Source organism: Oryzias latipes, chromosome 12, assembly GCF_053564925.1.
Source record: "Oryzias latipes strain Hd-rR chromosome 12, Olatipes_Hd-rR_3.1".
Taxonomy (NCBI): domain Eukaryota; kingdom Metazoa; phylum Chordata; class Actinopteri; order Beloniformes; family Adrianichthyidae; genus Oryzias; species Oryzias latipes.
The window spans coordinates 4366304-4387087 of record NC_136248.1 but is presented as its reverse complement, the minus strand read 5'-3'; the positions used below and the strand labels follow the sequence as shown (position 1 = coordinate 4387087).

Sequence of the window (20784 nt, the reverse complement as noted above, 5' to 3'; positions counted from 1 at the left end):
TGTCCTGAGATGACATGAATTCATAGACTGCAAGAAACACACTTCAGGATTTTTCCATTTATTACAAAAGCTAAACTGAAAACAAACACCACATAGTAAATCTTCAGGAGTTTGCTTGTTGAACCTGAAGAATGACTTTGTGATGTTGTGAGTCCGTGTCGCACAAGTCTCAGATGAGAAATGGACCGTCTGGTGTTCTCCTCTTCGTCCCAGGCTCTGCCTCCAGCAGGTGTGGCTCTCCAGAGGCTTCAGTACCCTTCATTAGCCCAGGTCACCTCATAACCGGGGAAGCGGGCCTTCAGCTTCTCGGTGGCCACCGCGTGGTTGGCCCTCCCAAATCCCTGTGATGACAAAGCATCAGCATTAGTCATGTGACCTGCCATGTGGAGTAATCCAGGTATTAACCCTCTTTGAACTACAAGAACTCTTCAACCGTTTACGAACTTTAAGTCATTTAAATGGGTCCTTAAGCGGGAAAAAAAAGCATCTTTGCACAGATTTGCAACATTTTACTGCAATAAAGTCCTAATGCCATCAACGAAAACAAGCTGATTTATTTGTCACTTTACTAACAAAGTGCTGCATATTGGCACAAAGGCTGCTTTTCTGATTCACAATCCAGAAGTCAAATTAACTGAGGAAACGGTCTAAGAGTTACGGTGGTTCAAGGAGTGTTTTTTTATTTGCTGTCGCTACTGGCAACAGCAAATTTGTGTAATTTTGTGTAAATCTCTTTTGGTAACACTTTGTATTAAGATTCCTCAACAAACTTTGTTAACGCATTAACAAGCATTATAATAGAATTTTTAGGGTGTTAGTAAAACATGTATTGGTGCAATAAGTCTACTAAGGTTTATTGATTACTTAGTTAACACATTTATAAGCATTATTATTATTAGAATGTTTTAAATTTTTAAATTCATTGGATTGCCCTGATCTTTGCATCAGACTGGACTTAAAGAAACCTTTCCAATGGTATTATGATCATTCAGATGGGTAAATAAATAAAAAAAGTTATGGCATTTTTAGTGATCACGTGGGGCGTAATTTTATTCCTGAAATGTAAAGAAAAAAACAGCAACATTTTTGTATGGAAGCATTTGTGTAGCATAATTAAAAATAAAACCAGAAATGCTTTTAAATGATAATGAAAATGGTATTTGACATTTCATTTTCCAAAAGTTCCCTGGTAAATGTGTAGCTACACAAATGCTTCCATATTTTGTGACCCGACTCAAAGAAGAGTGTTCTTAGTGTCCTAACTTTCTCATTACTTGTCCAATCTAAGAAAGAGCCATCATTGCAAACGAACTACAACAATGAAAGTTGATTTCAAATCAATTTTTTCCTTAGTGTTAAATAATAGATTAGAAAACTAATCAAGAAAGTGGTACAGTTCAATTTTGAAGCTACACCAATGCTGTGAGATGAGTAAACACCAACACCTTCAGCGTGACATATAATGTCTATAAAATAATTTAGCTAAAAAGAAGAAACACCTTTTAAAGCTCACATGTTGTTTACACTAGACTTTTTCTTTTTACATTTTAAGCTGACAATATAAAGAGAAAGTCGGAGAGGTAATGTCAACAAAGTCTGCAAAAATATTAAACGTAAAGGTAAAAATATGATGAAATATTTTTTAAAAGTCATGACTGATTTAAAAAAAAATAATAAAACAATAATATAACAGTTACTTTATTAAAAAATACCACATTCTTAAAGTGTTTCATTATTGCTACATCTGCTCCTTTATGTTTGTGGACATTGGCCAATCAGCTCACTCAAAACTGGTCACATGACCTCATCATGTTCCAGCATTCACTGCTTGGACACAGAGGCTTTCTAACAAAAAAAACAAAACACTGCTAACTTTTATTTTGTCATGAAATTTGCAGGAGGTGGAGACGACAACAACAAAAATTGTCTAGTGTCAAAATCAGACAACAACTAACTTAACTTAAAAAAGCTGAGGAGTGGTTTAGTGAACCGAAGCCCCTCCCAGCTCGCCCAGTGTGAATACCATGCACGTTCAGGAACAGGCGTTTAGCTGCATGCCGCCTTCACGGCGAGCCTTCGTACCTGCGAGTATCCGTACACGTGGATCTTCTTCGCTTCGGGGTCGTGTTTGATCCTCCCTCCTCCAAGACACTCACAGTCCAGGACTCCGCCCTTCTCCAGCTCCTCGGAGACCTTATCATAGATGTCCGCTGCAGACGGGACAGACAGTTAGTGCAGCGCTGACTCAGAAACGTGTCCGGATGGGAGAGGTCCCTGAACGCACCATGGTAGCCGGCCCAGCCGTAGCCGCGGACTATGTCCACCTCCGAGTCGTCGCCCTCCTCCCGGCTGTGGACCCTGATCAGGACGTACTTGAACACCCCGGACGGGTCGATATCCGCCTCCGGGATGTTGGCCATGAGAGCCGCGGCCCTGGTCTGCGTGCACATCACCAAGCACGGAGCGAGCACGCGGCCAGCTTAACGAAGGCTGCTGTTTAGTTGAAAAGCCCTGTATCTTTATACAGAGGGCGCAGTGTATTATTAATATTTTATTCGTTGTTTCAATACAATGTATTTTATAGAAATGAATAAAATAAAGAAGAAAGCGACCGCTCCACAGCTCAACCTAGAACACGAACATTCCGCCGGGCCAGGCTACTTCCGGTTGCCCTTCAAAATAAATCCTGGTTCTAAAAAAATTACTGACTGAAAAGTTTATGATCTATGAAAGTACACAAAAAGACAATCTAACACGAGTATTTAAATTAAAAAATACAAATAAGTGTTGTTTTTTAGTTTAATTTGTATTCTTCTTTACGTTATAAGAATGTGTAATATTTGGTGGTGAGCTAAGGGGTAACATTTTTAATGTACCTACATAAAAAAAGCTTTCCAAAAATAATTGTCAAAAATTTAGGATATTATTCAGCTTGAAGTAAAGTTAAACTAATTTGTGTCAAAATACCCACACTGCAGCTAAGCTGATTCTGATTCTAATAGTAAAGCAACAAAGTTAAATCAACAGAAACCTTCTCTGGCATTTGCAGTCTTGAACAAACATTTTCACATTTATTTTTACATTCTCTTCAAAATAATACAACAAACAAACAAAAAGACTTTAAGTCAAATAAACAATAACTAGGATTTTTTTTAACTAACAAATAAAAAAGATTTCACTTGCGGCTTTTATTTTGAAGGACTTCTATTCACAGCAAGCGCAAACATCTGACAGCACACTTTCTGGTAGTTGTAGTCCATGTGTAAAAAAAAAAATACAATTGCTTGTTTATTAAGAAACAAAAACACTCAATCGAGGTGGGGCTTTAAATATAAATGAGAGAGAGATAGAGATGGAGATAGATAGATACAGATGGAGAGAGAGAGAGAGATAGATAGATAGATACACACACACACAAGTACTTTTATCAAACTGTTCCAGTGAAAAATCTTACATTAAAGAATGTTATCGGCTATGCTGAAAAACATTCTTATCTTTTTATTGTAACAGAGAAATAACTTTACAACAATGTTAAATGAGCTAGAATGTTTTTTCACTTCCTCCTTAGGGTGGAATTATTAAAAAACCCAAGTTTTAAAGCAGCTGAGCTGTATACTAGTATTTTAAAATGCTCTTTATGCGGGTTTAGGGTAATTTTGGTCACAGTCTCAGGACCCTCAAACACACAGGAACTCTATGACAACTATGTTACCCACATAAAGAACAAGCCAAAAATGTATTTTTTTCTCTGTCAACATGAAATCAGGCTAAGTGCTTTGAACACTGGCTTGCTCTTCCCCGATGGCTCTGTGTGCGCTCGCTGTTCAGATGGCGCCCTCATCGCTGTCCTTCCTCTCAGACTGAACTCGATACAGAAGGAAACCCAGAGCTGCAGCGACGAGCAGGGCGAAGAGAAAGATGAGTGTCCCCCACACTCCTGGGGTCAGGGCCTTTCTCAGCCCCACTTTCTCTGCAGGCAGCAGGTTACTTAAGTTCAGTATGTAGCCCAGAGCCCACCCCACCGAGGTGTCCCCCGCCTGCAGGAGCAACACAGACACAGTAACTCGCTGAATCCAGGTCAATCTAGAACCAAAACTCATCTAGATGGGGTTTGCTTACCTTTTTCTGAAAGGAGATTTGTGGGAATGTAGAGTTATCGAAGGCATATCCCCTCAGCACGAGTGTCTTTATGAACACAGAGGCAGTGCAGTAGTTCATCCAGTGAGGACCCTGATCTGGAATCTGATTTGACATCTGCAACAAGAACCAGAGTTCAGGCACCAAAAATGTTGCAGTCAGGAAAACAGGGTGTATTGCAAATGAATACAGAGCATTACTTGACTCAAAGTCATGCTGCACGTTGTTTGCGCCGCCTCCTGCAGCTGCTGCGGCGTGTTCACCGGCTTTCCTGTCAATTTCCGCAGGGATGAGTGAACGTAAAAGAAGGTAGAGAACGCCTGGTAACACAGAGGAGGAGAACTGGAGTCATACTCACAACAACACCACTAGCACAACCCTAATACTTGTATACACTGGTTACCTGGTTACTGCAAATGGTCAGGAAACAAGACAGAGGAAACGTTTAAAGACACAAAAAACACTCAAAAGCAGAAATGCTCCAATTCCCATTTTCTTGGCAAGTTCCATTCACCAGTTTTTCTGTTAGTGTGATTTATCAAACTGAATTGTGCTGATCCTCATCTTCCCTCAAACATTCTAAATGCACGGCACGCCTGACCAAAAAAAAAAAAAAACGTCATTCAAACAACAAAGCAGTTGAGAGGTTAACTTTTATTTGCTGTTGGTTTTTTTTACATTTTCTATGTCCAAATTCACAGACTACGCCCAAACTGAGGGGTCTGCAACCCGAGGCTCCACAGTTTGATGTGGCTCTCTGGTTGAAGGAATATAAGAAGTATTTAAGTTTAAAAAGTAACTGTAAAGTAAAAAGTATGCAAGTAGTAAAGTAAAAAAGTAAACTAACTTTATTCAACTTATTCACAAACACTGTAAGGACAGCATGTTTCACTCTGCGAGGCAACTGACTACAGTACCCATAATTCTCCAACAAGCCATCAAATCCTTGTAGTTTAACAAAGCCATACTAAATCTGACGGTGAATTTGAGTGAATTTAAACAAAGCCAATGATTGTGTCGGAATTTCTTCACTACTCACTACATTGTGTACTATGTAGCACATTCTCCTTTTTGTAGTGTTGTCTGAGTCTAGAATTCCATACTCCAGTCTCATCGAAAAACCAGTGTGCGTCTATGTTCACTAGATTGGTGAATATAGACAACAATGCGTTTTCATTTTTTTTTTATGAACCATCCAAGTTTTCATATCCAGCATTTCCAGAAGCAGAACACAGTGGATGCATGGATTGTCTTTGTAAACGATTAATATTAAATGGGTTTCAACTTTGGGAAAGTCTTTTAGTAGTTAGGTTGAGTTTGGCCTGTCTGTGACATCATCTTTGTCACTGCGTATAACTTTATTTAAACTTCCTTTAGACAACAGAAAAAGAGCTGAACAGTAAAGACGAGCCAACAAATATCTGGATTTGTTTAAAAGTGGAAACTTATCGGCATGCATCGCTACCTGAAGCATTTTGTTAGAGGGGAAATTCAAAGAATGATATAAAATAACTGCCCAAAACTTTCATTTGTCTCACCATGAAGTTCCCGGTGACATTCGGCTGAGAGATTCCGTTGAAGGAACACTGTGAGAACGGACAATCTTCGAAGGAGAACATGTTAGACATGTTTTCCTCACACTGCTGATAGTTTCCGCTGCCTTTTACCGTCAGAGTACCCTCTGGGTTGTAGGGTTTTGGTCTGTGCTCCTCTGTGCAAGGAGAGCTAAAAACATCCTTCATTTTCAGCGTGGTGTTGACGTCGGGAGGGTAACATGGGTTAGTCACCGACTGCACGTAACCCTGAGACTGAAACACAAATGAAGCCTTTGAGATCAACAAATCAAACAGTGCAATAAATAAACTAACAAAATTATGTTTTGCATGTTAACAAGTAGCTACAAATAAAGCTTCAGATGGAAAGCTACGCATAAACATAGGGTTGCATTTTATTCTCCATCCATCCATCCATCCATCCATCTTCCTCCGCTTATCCAAGACTTGGTAGCGGGGGCAGCAATCCAAGCAAAGATGCCCAGACTTTCCTCGCCCCGGCCACTTCCTCCAGTTCCTCTGGGGGGACCCCGAGGCGTTCCCAGGCCAGCCGAGACACGTCGTCTCTCCAGCGTGTCCTGCGTCTTCCCCGGAGCTTCCGCCCAGTGAGACATGCCTGAAACACCTCCCCAAGGAAGCATCCAGGAGGCACCCTGACCACACCTCAACTGGGTCCTCTCGATGTGGAGGAGAAGCGGTTCTAATCCGAGTTCTCCACGGGGGACCGAGCTTCTCACACTATCTCTAAGGGAGCGGCCAGCCACCCTACGGAGGAAACTCATGACTATTGCTGAGCACTGGAACGAAGATCATCCGGTAAATTGAGAGCTTTGCTTTTAGGCTCAGCTCTCTCTTCACCACAAAACCCGGTACAAGGTAGAGCAGTGACGGTGTGGGATTTTTGATCACTGCAGTGATGAACCAGCAGAGGGCGGGGCGTCGAAGTTCACCCCCCCACCATACACAAAACTCCACGGCAGCCGCGTCGCAAATGAATACAATTACAACGCAGTACTCTTTGTTAACAAATAAAGAATATCAAACTAATGAACTCATCCATATCTCCACAGGTCAGGACCAACTGTCTTTCTTTCCTTCATCCTCTTCAATGTTTTCCTTGCTTCGTCCTTACAGACCTGTGCCATTTTTTTTCCCAGACAGCCTCTTCTTCTATTCTGTTGTCTCTGACATTTTCCTCCATCAGTTCTTCAACGCTCTCCTTCCAGCTTTCCATCACACTTTTTGGATCCTGTCAACACAGTTCCATCTCTGTCCTTGATCTCCCTAACCTGCTGCACATCCTTCCATTTCTGTTTCTCTGCCTCATCTGCAGCCAAAGAGACCAGAATTTGGAGATAAATGTCTTCTGAACATCGTACTGGAATCTTATGGTTTTTCTGTTTTTCTTTGTATTTGTCCATCCTTAATCATTGTTTTTGTTTTTATTCAGTTATTACTTTTTTCAAAGTAATAAAACTTAATAATATTACTGTAAATAAATAACTGAAAGGCAAAGAAATTACTCATCTGGATTCACACTGAAGTGAACCACACCAGAGTTCATCTGAAGTAAACAGTGACCCTAATCCTTGAGAGGTCAAAAGGTTCTCTTGTTTGGTCCAAGCCAGAATTTAGAACTGTACCTGAATCTGTTCTGTATTAGTTTGACTTTTTTCCTATATAGAAGTTACGTTTACCAAATGAGCATTCGGCCTCTGAGTGACACGATCATTACTGCTCTTCCTGCATCACCCCAGCTTTGATCCCTGACCTTCAATGTACTAGATCATGATGACAGGCATGATGTGATGTTTCTGTGGTTTTTGAGCCCAGGTGTTCCTTTACCTTTACAAGGTGAGCCAGCATTCTGTTGTAGACCTGGTTAATCCCATAGCAGAGAAAGCTGTGTGTATACAGGGAGTACTTATGGCCATAAAGACGCATCTCCATCATGTTTTGTTTCCCCTCCACTCGCTCCTGTGTGGCAAATGTTATCTGCGTAGATGCCCCCCCGAGGTCAAGGGCTCCCACTGTGGCTCTGCCAGGGCTCATCCACCGTCCAATAAATCCATACTGCAAAGACAGAACCAGGAAAACTGTGACACGTTATTAAAGGGTTCTGTTCTTCAGGGCAACTGAACCTTAAAGATTGATCTAGAAGACATTTTTTCCTTTTTGTCTTTCCTCTGCTTCCTTTGTCTCAATCTAACTCAAACCCAAACTTTATTTATTTATATAGCACCTTTCATTTCAGTTAAAAACACAAAGCGCTTAACATGAAAGCAGATAAAATAATCATAAAAAAGAAAAAAAAGAAAATTATTAAAAACAGAAAACACAGGACAATACCACACAGATGGGACCCCTCCCTCACCAGATTCCTCTCTCCACCCACCCAGTCCCCACAGTAAAACCCTGAACAAAAACAAAGAACTGCAGCTTAAAGAAGGTCTGGTTTGGTTCTGCTGTGCGGAAACGATATCATGGGGATCCATTCATTCCAAGGCTCAGCCCGACCACGGGGGTCATTACCACAGCGCCCGCCCAACTCAGAGCAGCGTAGGGCCCACGCCATGGCTATTAGACCACAGAGCGGGACCCCAGGCAGCCTAATGAGAACAGGCACCGCAGCAACAGCACCCCGTACAGGTTAAGCTGGTGGTGCCCCGGAACAATGGATTCCCAAGAGGAAACACTGGAGTAAAAAACATCAGAATAAAAATTATTATAAAACAACAACAATAAAAATAGAAATAAAAAATAACATAAGATATAACAATGTTAGTAATTAGAAAATAAAATATGTAAAATTATTAAAACATAACCTAAATATCATAAGTAAAATAAGAATAAAAAGAATAGCATATTAAAAACACAAAGGTAATAATAGTTTTTAAAGAAAAAAAAAGATAAATAACCTTATGATCTGTTCCATTCTCGCCCCCCTCCATCCATCCATGAACCTCCTCTTTGGTCTTCCTCTAGACTTCTTTCCTGGTTTTTCCAACCTTAGCATCTTTTTACCAACATCATCACTGTTCCCTGCATTATCTCCATCTACCATGATCTGTTCCTCTGGATTCATTCCTGATCCTATCCATCCTGGTCACACCCAAAAAGAAATCTTCATCTCTGCTACCTCTAGCTCAGCCACCTGTCTCTTTCTTAAGCTACGTCCACACTGCCCTTGGCACCATGTGTTCATTTGACCACCTCCAATGATTAGTCTCTGAAAAACCGGGCTTCCTCGTTCAACACCCGTGAATTCATGCATTGCTAAACAAGTTTCCACGACCAATTTTGGGTTTTTCGCACAAAACGTGTGGCCATTGAGTATGGGTTAAAAGTTAAACCAGGTTGAACTTTGGCCAATCAGGGGCTCAGATTGGGTAGTGAGGTATGGATGGCGTCCCTTTCAGTTCACAGACGTGCCAATTAATTAATAGTTATTAATCATGAAGGAAAAATTAAAGCTTGCAACTGGAACAATATGACTCCAAGTCCACATCACTGGAGAGAAAACATACTCACTGGATTTGTGTGTGTGCATAATACTTGATTTACAACTTGTGTCTGTCTGTTTGTGTGTAACTTTGGATTTGTAACTCTTAAGGCCCGTACACACCGGGACGAATATTCGCCAGGCGTTATTCGCCAGCGTTTTTCGCCACGTTTTTTGTGTTCACACCCAGGCGATTTTCGCTGACGATGAGTGGAGTGAACATGCAATTTCATTCCCTGACATTAGATGGCGCTTAATGTAAAACAGAAATACTCCTGTACACAAGGTGGCGCTGCGCAACTTTACGCTTCTTAAAGTCGCTTTTCACTCAGAAGAAGAGAGCAAGTATTTACACGCTTGTCAGAATCAAACAAAGAAAACATGAATATTTCAAGCACCAGTAGCTCCAACTGGTGCTTGGTTCGGGGATATTTTAGAATGTCCGTCATTATTTCTTCGCGGCTGTGTAGACGCTACTTGGCGTCTATCTTCTTCGCTGGTATGTGTGCTCAGCAAGGCAGTTTTGTGTTTGAGCGCCCCCAAGTTGTGTTTTACTGTAACTTCAGAGGCTCCAGACACGTGAGCAAAAGCGCCATTCTCATTGGTCGAGTAGATTTCGACGCGACGCGTCGAAAAAAAAAAACGAACCCGAGGCGTTTTTTTTTTTTGACGCTTTAACGCCTGGCGTTTTTTCGCCTCGGTGTGCACACTCTCGTTGGTGCCCTTTGTTTAGTCACGAGGCGTTAAACGTCGGCGAAAATCGCCGGCGAAATTCGTCCCGGTGTGAACAGGCCTATACAATGCATTTTGTGCATGTATTTGCCATTGTGTGTTCACTATACACTCAAATATGTGAGACTATACTCTCTCCATAAGAATCTGCCCTGAAGAACATAACCCTGCGGTGACCTGATTGGTTAATTCCCTGTTGTGTTGAATATATTTGTACAGTGTAAAAGAGTTTTTATACCTTGATGAAGTTCTCTAGGAGATAGTTGACCGTGACCCAGCCGTATGCGCCCTCCTCCTGACCGCTCAGTATGGCGGCGCCTTCAAATTTGAAAGGGTATGACTTGATCTTGTCTCCCACTTCCTTCAGAATCTGATCCGACTGCTTTGGGTTGGAAATACTTGAAAGAGAAGTCACATTAATGGAGCTTTATTGGAATCAAAGTAACTCTCACTGACCCATAATGCCTAAATTTAGATTCCATACCCACCCCGAACAACAGAAACAGAGCAGGGAGGTTTTTAGACAAAACAGTAGTAGTATGTTACCTCCAAGCACACAGGTACAGGAATAATAAAAAGGAGATCAAAACAGATAAGTAATAGTAATCCAACACTCTAGCAGCCATAGGCCAAACTCTGGACTTCCTGTTTCAAGCAAGATTGAAAGGAATAACTGGAGGCAGGTCAGTGTCTCTAGGAACCACCACAGGGCTTGTTAGGCAAGTAAGTCAGGACACTTCCACGCTGGCAGGTCTGGTTTTGGTCAGATCCAGAGCTGGTCTCTGCTATTGGTCCTCTTGGTTTGGCAGGTCTGACAGTTCACCTGAACTCTGGTTTGGGCCAAACAAGAGATAACAAGGGTCTTCGTTCCATTGCAAATGATGGTGAACTTCACTTCCGTGTGAATGCAGACAGACTTTCCACAAACCAAAAAGAGCAAGAGAACCAAAAGTAGGACATGCTGTGAGTTCCGTGTGTTTGGAGGAGAAGCAAAAAAGCCACAGAGTGAATCTGAAGAAGCAGGAATCCTAAAAAAGTTTGAAAACGTCTGCTGGGTAAACATGGTGACATGACGAAATGCAGTTTTTGATCAAGCATGTGACAGTCTGGAAAAGATCGACTAGCCGCTATTCTTCCTCCAGCTTTTCTTTCATCCTGGTCAGAGCTTGTTATGGGAAATAGGGCCACCATGTGAGAAGCTGCTGGAACTCCATACTCTTTCCAGGCAGTTTTTCTCTACTTGATATTATTTTTGGGTGGAGGGTGGGGGAGCATATGTCAGCCTTCCAATCCATTCCAGTCGAGGAAGAGACTTTAGTCTTCATCTAACTCCAAAACGTAGAACTTCGGAACTTCACAACAGAAGCAAACATACATTATGTTTTTTTTATCATTACTGTGATTATGTCTACCACTCCACAAAATTTTGTCAACTGTCCATCTTTGTCCTCTTATGTAGAACCGGGTTCTCCACATACATTTCTTTCAGTTCTACTTGGGGAACCATTTCAACCCTTAGAACGTCTTTCAGACATGGCTCCTCCAGTGCATCTTTGGTTTCTTTAAAACAATTTGCCTCAACACATCTCCAGGAGGAATCTGAAATTAGATGCCTGAGCCATCTCCCCTGGCTTGCCTTGAAGTGGAGGAGCAGCAACTCCAAGTAAATTACTGTATGTATAGATTTTTATGAACCTCATTGTTTGTTTTTTTAAATCTTCTACCAAAAAGTGTGTGTTAATGGGCGAGGCAGACATCCTATTGACAAGCAGCTTTCAGATCGTCAGCTCAGCACTACTGGAAATGTTCCAACGACACTAGGCTTGGTGAGGTGTTTACCCATTTTTTTATAGAGCTAAAGATTAAATAACATTTCTAGCTAAAATGGTGATAACTACAGAGCAGAAAGAATGGTTTAAAAGGAGCCCAATCCAAACGAGCGGGTGACATGAGCTCTCTCCATACAGACTATGCTTTAAAAAGAACTTGGTGAAAGTGTTCATCAGAAGTGCAGTGAATTTGGGATCCAGCATTTTGTCTTTAAATATAGCTGTTATTACAGGTCTCCACTGCAGCTACAAATGAATGAACCTCACAATCATCTGTCTATTAATGCAGAATTGTGTGTCTTTGTTTAGCCCTTGGATTCGTCTGGATAGCTGTAACGGGAAACTCCGGAGGGAGTAGAGCTCTTCCTACTTCACGGACTACAACCACGCATCATGTTTTTGCTGTAAAGGGAGAGTTTTACACAGCCTCACCGGACACAGCCAAGGTCTAAAGTTTCTTTTGGGAAAAACAATACCAACGCATCCCTTTTGTGCTTGAACATTTTGCACAGTATTGACAAATGAATTTAAAACCCAAGTACCAGGGAAGAAATGGGGCAGGGACTTACTTCAAAAGCCTCATGCCTGCTGTGGCTCCCAGATATACGGGTGTGAGCTGGTGCTTGTCTTTGGGAATATCCCTGACTGCCTGGTCCAGACAGGCCACCAGGCTCTCCCCTGCTTCCCCTTTTTGGCCTGCATAACTGGAAATGCCTTCACCTGAAAAACAAAGGGAAACCCGGGCTGATGGGTCGAACTCCTGAGGCGGGAGGGCTCGGCTGTGGCACCAAGCATAAACACAAAAAAGAGAACCAGTGTGGAAACAGGTTTACCCTCTGCGGAGGCAGGTGAAGCAAACCAGCGTATTGTTACTTCGAGTAAAAATAACTCAAGTGGGAGTTAAGAGTACTGTAGTATCCAAAATAAAGGCAAAAGGTGAAGAAGTAACTTAAGGGAAATACTCGAGTATTGAGAAAAAGTTTCAAAGTAAAATTTGATTCATTGACTCATGCAAACAAGATGGGAATACAATAATTCCTGTTATGCACTACCCACTATTATTGGGAGGATTGTTTTTTTGTCATTTACATAATTGTTTTGGTCATGTTGTAATTTTGACACATCCGTCATTTACCAGTTTCATGTTTGTCATGAAAAACATCTGTCTTTATGCGTTAGTCACATATGTCCTTACAGGTGGATAAGGGCTGTCTGTGGGTGAATAACCTGTACGCAGGTACGCAGGTTTTTTTAAAGATTAAAGATCATAGATTGCTTGGTAAATCTGTAGAGGAAAAATGTTCATGCACAATTTTTGTTTGGGGATTCTGCAAGCAACAAGTCGTAGCGAAACACTTAAAGGACATGAAAGGGTAAGTAAGTGGGTAGTAGATGAGACGCATCAATGTCGTTTGGAGTTTTCAACCCCCCTGAACTCTGCAGACTGCACAAGAAGCCCGTTAGTGCTGTCATAGGATATGTGTGCGCTCCTTGTGTGACTGTTTGAAACGAGGAAATTATATAAGCAGAGTGTAGTTTGTTTGGACATCCTATGGGTGTCCTACGGGCACTTATGTATTACGTGCACACCCTGTGGGTGCAGAATTTGTGGCCATTAAGGATTCAGTAGTCACACCTTACTAAAAAAAGATGACCCAACTCCCAATGTTTAAGTGCCTAGGATAGCACAAGGGTTACGGGAACCATACCACAGCATCACCCATATGTCATACGTTTGTGTAACTTACATTATCCTTACAAAGACACTATATTGACAAAAGTATTGGATCACCCATCCAAATGATCAGAATCAGGTGTCCTAATCACTTGGCCTGTCCACAGGTGTTTAAAATCAAGTCTTCAGACATGCAGACTGTTTTGACAGACATTTTTTAAAGAATGGGCCGCTCTCAGGAGCTCAGTTAATTCCAGCGTGAAACTGTCAAAGGATGCCACCTATGCAACAAATCCAGTCATGAAATTTCCTAAATATTCCACAGTCAGCTGTCAGCTCTATCAGAACAAAATGGAAGACTTTGGGAACAACAGCAACTCAGCCTCCAAGTGGTAGACCAGGTAAACTGAGGGGTCTCAGTGGTGAAGCGCACAGGGCAAAGAGGTCACAGACTTTCTGCACAGTCAAGTGCTGCAGAGCTCCAAACGTTTAAACAGATTAGCTCAAGTACAGCACGCAGAGAGATTCGTGGAATCTCGTGGATGCAGTGGTGGAAAGCACGCCGCCACTGGACTCTAGAGCAGTGGAGACGCCTTCTCTGGAGTGATGAATCACACTTTTCCATCTGGAAATCTGATGGAGCAGTCTGGGTTTGGAGGTTGCAGGAGAACGGTACATGTAGGACTGCATTGTGACGAGTGTGGAACTTGGTGGAGGAGGAATTATGGTGTGGGCTTGTTTTTCCAGACTTGGCCTTGGCCCCTTAGTTCCAGTGAAAGGAAGTCTGAATGCTTCAGGATACAGAAACATTTTGGACAATTCCATGCTTCCAACCTTTTGGGAACAGTTTGGAGCGGCCCCTTCCTCCTCCAACATGATCGTGGACCAGAGCACAAAGCAAGGTCCATGAAGACATGGATGACAGAGTCTGTGTGGATGAACTGGACTGGTCTGCACAGAGTCCTGACATGAACCCCATAGAAGACCTTTGAGATGAATTACAGCAGAGACTGAGAGTCAGGCCTTCTCTACCAACATCAGTGTCTGACCTCACCAACACGCTTTTAGAAGAATGGTCAAACATTCCTTTGAACACACTTCTCAACCTTGTGAACAGCCTTCCCAGAATAGATGAAGTTGTAAAAGCTGCAAAAGGTGGACTGGAATCATATTGAACTCTGTGGGTTATGAATGGGATGGCACTTCAGTTCATATGTGAGCAAAGCCAGGTGAGCCAATACTTTTGGCGAGGACAACCCCAAAAACGGCCTCATCCTAGTCCTTGTGCCTCCAACGGCTATAGATTGATTAGCTCCATTCTGATTGTAATCAAATGAGACTTGTTCAAATCATTACCTTCACAGAGGAGGAAAGAAGAAATCACACGAGCAGATAGAGGGGAGATTTTGAAGACACCGGTTGTGGGTGAGTTTCAGTAATGATGAGACGTCAGAAATGTGAGAACACACCACAGACATGCAGTGGGGGAGGGAGGTGCTGTGCAGTGCATGCGGCATGCAAAACCTTGGCTTTATGGGTTGGTGCTGACTCTCACCCTGCACATGGCATTCTGCGTGCTGGGTGACCACGCCCGTGCCATTCTGCTTGTCTGCAGGCCATCTATAGATGAACAAAGCTGTGTGTGAGGATCCAGCATCCAAGACGATCCCGTACTGCAGAGACAACGGGGAAAAGAAGGCAAGAGCTGAGAAAAAGGGTTTTTATGTTCAGGACACATGACTTTAGCCATCAGTTCCTGGAAGAGGTTTGTTCATGAGCTTCACTGGTCCTGCCTTTGGGGTCATTTTATGACCTGATGATTTTTTTCTTTCAATTTCATTCAAGCTTTCTTACCCAGAAGACACTTGACAGATTTATAAAAGGTTATTAAAAAGCAATCTGAATCAAACATATGTATCTTTGGAGAGTTTGGATTTTAAACACAGACGTTTTAAAAAAAATCTGGTGGACCGTGTTCTTCTTTGTTTTGCAAATTTATTTCAGGCCTCATACAAATCTTTCTCACTACCAAATGTTTTTTCAACAGATCAATTTTTTTTTTTATGAACAAAAGTCACATAATGCATCATTACCACAGCATATAGGAATAGGTCATTTGTGCTGTTTTAGTTTTCATTCTGCAGAGAAAACTGTTAGTTGAAGTTGAGTTGCTTGAGTAATTTTTTGATCTCTTTTCTCTTTTTTCAGATCAGAACAGCTAGTATAGCATTTTTATTCAAGTGCATTAATCTCTTCTAGCCTATGAACTCCAACTCAAATCAGATGATATGCTCCAGAAAGTCTGCTTCATTGTCAAACAGCAGAAGATAACTTGGAAGACAGGACTCAAGTATAAATGATGATTTAAATATGTTTTTATAGTATTTAACTTGTTTAATAGTATCCCTATTAGCTAAAACACAAATAATTCACTTCTGGTCATAGATGTTCTATAAATTAATAAAAAATATCAGCAAACATAAACTACTGCAGAAGTTTTAGAGACATTGATTCTGACCTTTCAGATTCGGTCAACTAGTTATAATGGCATCCAGGCAAAATAAAACATTTTCACGTTAAAAGTGCAGAAAACTCTCCTCCCATCCAAAATGCCTAAAAATAACAACCAAAAAAAAAGGAATGACATTTGTTTCTAGGAGGATTTTATGTTACAGTTTTAACTGCTAACACACACTTTATCAAAGTTTTTCCATATGATATGAACGAGAAAGGTTTGAATTTAGGCAACTAATTTGGTTTATTTTTCTTCCTCCCCTGTTTCAGCAGTTTGTATTTACAGAACACAAACCCCTTTTGAGTCAGACTTAGAAGGAAGTCTCTTCTGGTTTTCCTCCTCCAACGGCCTTTGAACCTCTTTCTGTCACCGTTTTCTTTGTTTTCTTTTGCTAAAAAAATACATTCATGTTCACAAACTCACCAGTATAGGGGCATAACGCAACAGAGGCCACAAAAAATACAGGGACCACAACTTCCTGTGAGTACATGCAAACTCAAGCTTTACTTTATCTCTAAAGTAATCTTTTCTAAAGTGTGAAGTCACATGCTTTTTTGTCATATTGAAACCATTTACACGTTGTGTGCATTGGAATGTGAATTTAAGTTCTCATGTGTGTGCATGTTTGCATGCAAATGTGAGCGTGCTTGTGTTTGCGCATTTGTATTCTTGAGCTTGTGCATGTGTGCATGCAACTTGCGAGGGCCCACATTGTCCCTGAATGAAAGCGAATTTTCCTGGCTTAAAAAGGAGCCATGGGATGTGGAGGTGGGAGCAGAAAAATTAGAGGGAAAAAAGGAGGCGAGGAGGACACTCCTGCAGGGAAATCCTGCTCTGAATGCTGGAACAGCTCCACCACTGCAGCTATTCATTCACCTTTTATGATTTTAGAATGCTCTATCAATAAGGCTGCTATTTGCCTGACCCACCAGCACATGTCCTGTCCAGGAGAGCAACATTTGCTGAATTAACTTTGGACAGTGTTTTTAAAGCCACAACAAAATAGAAAATAAATGTTATGAGAAGCTGCTGTTCCACCAAAAGGTTCAAATCTTAGCCAGTTTTTCTGAAGATCACCTACACGTTGAACCACTGAACCCATCAGTGCTGCAGGATGGGTTTTATATGTGTGTGGGATCTTTTATTTAAGGTGTGGAACATCTTTATTCCCCAATTATATAAAGCATAAACCCAATTATTAACATGAAATCTGTCCAGCACAAAAGAAGAGGCTCATTCTCTTTGCTGTACAGAACAAAATATAAATAAAATCAATTAATAAAAACACTGCAGTATAGGAAATTGCATTTAACGGATTTTAATCTCATTTTGTAAATGGAGATTCATTGGAATAAATAAGAATAATTTTTTTTATCCAACCTATCCAACAGTTCAGCTGGTCAATAATTATATCTAGCTTTAAACCTACATGTAAAACTGAATAACTTCTCGACCTGAACGTTAAACCCGTTAAAATGCTCATTAAGCATTTTTCATTTGCTGTGATCAAATCCCCCCGGAGTCGCAGGGTTCAGCTCCTCATCTGCATCTTATCGGTGTTTGGACACAAACTTTACTTTAGTTTTTCAGTCACCTTGCCTCATGTCCTCCAAACCAAACATCCACACCAGTCAGTCAATACGACGCAAATGGAAATTTACAACAAAATAATTGTTGACATGATTCTAAAATAAATCTCTGAAAAAAAGTACCGACGATGAAAAAAAACTGACTCAAACTTAGTGAGTAGTTTCCTGTGATATGCGTTATCTTCATCCTTCACTGCTGAGGAATAATTTTCTGTTTCTTGACTTTCTGCTTCAATTTGTCCACATAAGACACTTTTGGCAAAATCCTCCACCCTCCACGCGCCACACACCAAGCTTTGGGCAAACTCCACCAGGAACCGTCACGCTGAACTTACCATAAACCCCGGCGCCTCCTGGACGTCCTGGGTGGGGACGGTGAGGAGCAAGATGACGACAAGTGCGAAGACCAGCAGCGCGATGGACGCAAAGGAGAGCCGGGAGCGCCGCGCCATGCTGCGCTGCGCACCTGCTGCCAGTCCGAGCGCGCTTTGCGCAGCGCCTGAGCTGAGCTGAAGTCTTCCCGCCGCGCTCACAGCCCACGCGGATTCACGCCCCACCTGCTGTCCGGCCCGCTGTTGACATTTCAGTCAGAGACTGACCGCGGCGTCAGGGCCAAAAGGGGTTCCTGTCTGCCTGACGATGCTGATATGGGGGGGGGGGTCAACTTTCCGCGTGGAAGGGATGCAGAGCAGTTGAATGTTTTTTCCCGTGTGTCTCTCTAAACCGGCACTGTTGTAATACCGTCTGCACAGAGGGAGGTGGTTATACCGAGTCTGTCTGTGCATCCAAGATATTCAGGTGAAAAGCCGTTTTTTGTCTGCAGAACTGATAGGCTGATAGAGAGCCACGGGAGAAACTAGTTTGTCAAGTTCAGCCTTGTATGCAGTGGCAGTTTTTCCTATGGGCATTGTGGGCGATCGCCCAGGGCGCAATCTCAATCACACAAACAAAACCATTGCCCTATTTAAATGAAAATGAAATTTTTCGCTAGGGTACTATACTATTGTGTGAACTTGCTGCTGTTATGACTGTATTTTGCTTTGACTATGTACAGTGTACTGTGTGCAGTTACAGATGCGGGGGAGGGGCTCAGACTCACTTCTTATGATTCCGAACTAACAGCTGCTTCCTAATACAAAATAGTTGTCATCCATAAATTTAATACACTTTATTGGGTTTACTGTTATGAAAAGTTAAAGAAAAAAATAGAAAGGAGTCTGCATCAAAGTAAATTTGTTTCCATCTTCTCACTCATCTAAACTCTGTGTTTGACAGACAGAAAAGTCTTTTCAAGGTTGTTGAAAATGGACAAAAGATCAAAGGAAACATCAGCATCCAGTTTAGGAAGAAGAAAACACTCCAAGGAAAAATGAATGCAGGCGGTGAACAATATTAAAACTTGCTAGGCGCTGAATACGACCAAATTTACTGTTTGAGGAGTAACAGTTTGAGCAACATTTGGTTAATGAAGGTTTCCACTTAAACTAGTTTTGTTAATTAGCTCATTGGTGGATTTCATCTGAGCTTCTCTGTTCTCATACACAGTCAATGCTTCAGATGCAATGAACACAATCATTTGTCTTTTTCTGTTCAGTTTTATGTGACAACGAGAAGAATATGTCATTTAGTTTCCACTGATGTTCATTCATGAAGCCAACGGAAATGACCGGAATTAATTCATTCAGGGTTGTGTTTGTCAGAAGTCAGAGCTCTGTCCTTCTCCTCTGGTCACCAGCAGGAACCATCTCCAGAGTACTGAATGCACTTCATCTCCCAGTAACCGCAGTGTCCGCCACCTGGATGCCACACACCTGACTCTGATTCACTCAATCAATCACAGTCTACTTGAACACTGCACTGAGCCTCACTCAGTGTGAAGTATTGTTTGTGTCACTACGCCTGCATTACCGAGGGGTGTATTTGGATCTGAGCTTCTGTTTCTGACTGTTTGCCTGCCCTGATTCTTGCCTGGATCCTGACTACTCCTGTCTCTCCTCTGATGACCTCATGCCTGTTATAGACTCCTGCCTGCCTAACCCTGATTTAGCTTTGTGGACTTTTTGCTGAGCTAACAAACCTGCTGCATTTGGAACCAGCTGTCTTCCTATTCTTGTGACAATATTCAGCTTGTGAAAAAAAAAATCCCCCCAGAAAAATGTGGTAATTTTTACCAGAACCAGCCAGCCTTGAAAAAGAAAACAAACTGATGCATGTTAAATATGAAATAACTTACATACTGTGTTTCGCCCAGGGCACCAAAGTAGCAAGGACTGCCGTTTAGACGGATGTTTATAGCAGCAAGTCTGTGAGTGCATGAGAATACATGATGTGTGAAAACCACAGACCAGTCTCTGCAGCGGAACACCTGACAAGTCTTCACGGTTAGCATAGAAATGTCAGCATTGCTTTTACTTCATGCTAAGCTTGCCACCCATCTGCAAACAGCAAAGAAACAATTCTTTTCTAGCATTTTCTGTGAATTTCTCACAGAGCTGCATGGAGTCAGCACAGCGCCAACATGAAGAAGAAGGTCACCCAGGAAGAAGGTGAAGATGAAAAGAATGCACGGCATTAAAGCTGACCTTTGACTCCATGCTGGAGTACAAAAGAATTCATAACATGAGCCAAACTGAAAAAAAGACAGTTGTTTACCAAAGTCCTCTTAACACACATCAGGGACTTCAATGCATCGGTTGAAAGACCTTTGAAACATTTTGCCATGAGGAAAACATGTGAGGCTTGTGCACTTTTCTTTGTTTTTTAGTGATTTTTCTTGATTTTGGTTGTGAGTCGTCCCCCTTTCAGTCTCACCGCGTTCAAGATAATGTTTATCTATGCTGTAACAGATTTCTGTAAACTAGGCAGAATTTTGTTGCAATGTCAGCAGTGAAAAACCGTTAAAAGGCTTGAGGGCCTTTTACTGGAAACACCAATGAATTGTGGGAAATTACTGTTAAAAGCCATGGATTGTGGGAAACTCCCTTGTCACCACTGTCATTCCCCAGTTCTGACCTTTTCTTAGTCATTTGATGGTGTCCTTCCTCAAAGCTGTTTTGTCATCCACCAGGCTCAGCCCTGTGGAACAGCCTGCCTGAAGATGTGAGGCCTTTGGAGGTTTTCAGGAAAAAGCTGAAAACTCATCTTTTTAAAGCCTTTCTGTAGTTTTTACTTGTCCACGTGTTTTCATTTGATTTTATAAATTAATTTTATTTATTTTGATTGTACTTAGGGGATGTGTATTAGTGTGTGTAT

At 41.7% G+C, this 20784-nt stretch overlaps 2 protein-coding genes across 2 annotated transcripts; both read right to left on the bottom strand.

Annotated features, from left to right (window-relative positions):
- Positions 1 to 42: 42 nt before the first annotated feature.
- Positions 43 to 2665, bottom strand: phpt1 (phosphohistidine phosphatase 1). The gene is made up of 3 exons (XM_004075092.5): positions 2285 to 2665; positions 2083 to 2210; positions 43 to 341 (listed from the first exon to the last, which is right to left on the bottom strand). Exons 1-3 carry the CDS (start codon positions 2448 to 2450, stop codon positions 249 to 251), a joined length of 387 nt encoding a protein of 128 aa, XP_004075140.1. The 5' UTR covers positions 2451 to 2665; the 3' UTR covers positions 43 to 248.
- Positions 2666 to 3042: 377 nt separating this feature from the next.
- On the bottom strand, positions 3043 to 18414 carry LOC101169627 (ectonucleoside triphosphate diphosphohydrolase 2). Its single transcript, XM_004075110.5, has 9 exons — positions 17868 to 18414; positions 14984 to 15101; positions 12323 to 12473; positions 10163 to 10322; positions 7536 to 7763; positions 5676 to 5945; positions 4338 to 4457; positions 4120 to 4254; positions 3043 to 4037 (listed from the first exon to the last, which is right to left on the bottom strand). Exons 1-9 carry the CDS (start codon positions 17982 to 17984, stop codon positions 3825 to 3827), a joined length of 1512 nt encoding a protein of 503 aa, XP_004075158.1. The 5' UTR covers positions 17985 to 18414; the 3' UTR covers positions 3043 to 3824.
- Positions 18415 to 20784: the final 2370 nt, after the last annotated feature.

Excerpts from the sequence above, each read along its gene's own strand:
- phpt1 (XM_004075092.5), bottom strand. The coding sequence starts at position 2,450 with ATGTGCACGCAGACCAGGGCCGCGGCTCTCATGGCCAACATCCCGGAG. Across the intron at positions 2,211-2,284 it reads CGGCTGGGCCGGCTACCATG|CGGACATCTATGATAAGGTC; the intron begins GTGCGTTCAGGG and ends TCCCGTCTGCAG. Across the intron at positions 342-2,082 it reads ACGTGTACGGATACTCGCAG|GGATTTGGGAGGGCCAACCA; the intron begins GTACGAAGGCTC and ends TTGTCATCACAG.
- LOC101169627 (XM_004075110.5), bottom strand. The coding sequence starts at position 17,984 with ATGGCGCGGCGCTCCCGGCTCTCCTTTGCGTCCATCGCGCTGCTGGTC. Across the intron at positions 10,323-12,322 it reads GCAGGCATGAGGCTTTTGAA|TATTTCCAACCCAAAGCAGT; the intron begins GTAAGTCCCTGC and ends TTCTCTTTCAAG. Across the intron at positions 4,038-4,119 it reads AAATCTCCTTTCAGAAAAAG|GCGGGGGACACCTCGGTGGG; the intron begins GTAAGCAAACCC and ends TTGCTCCTGCAG.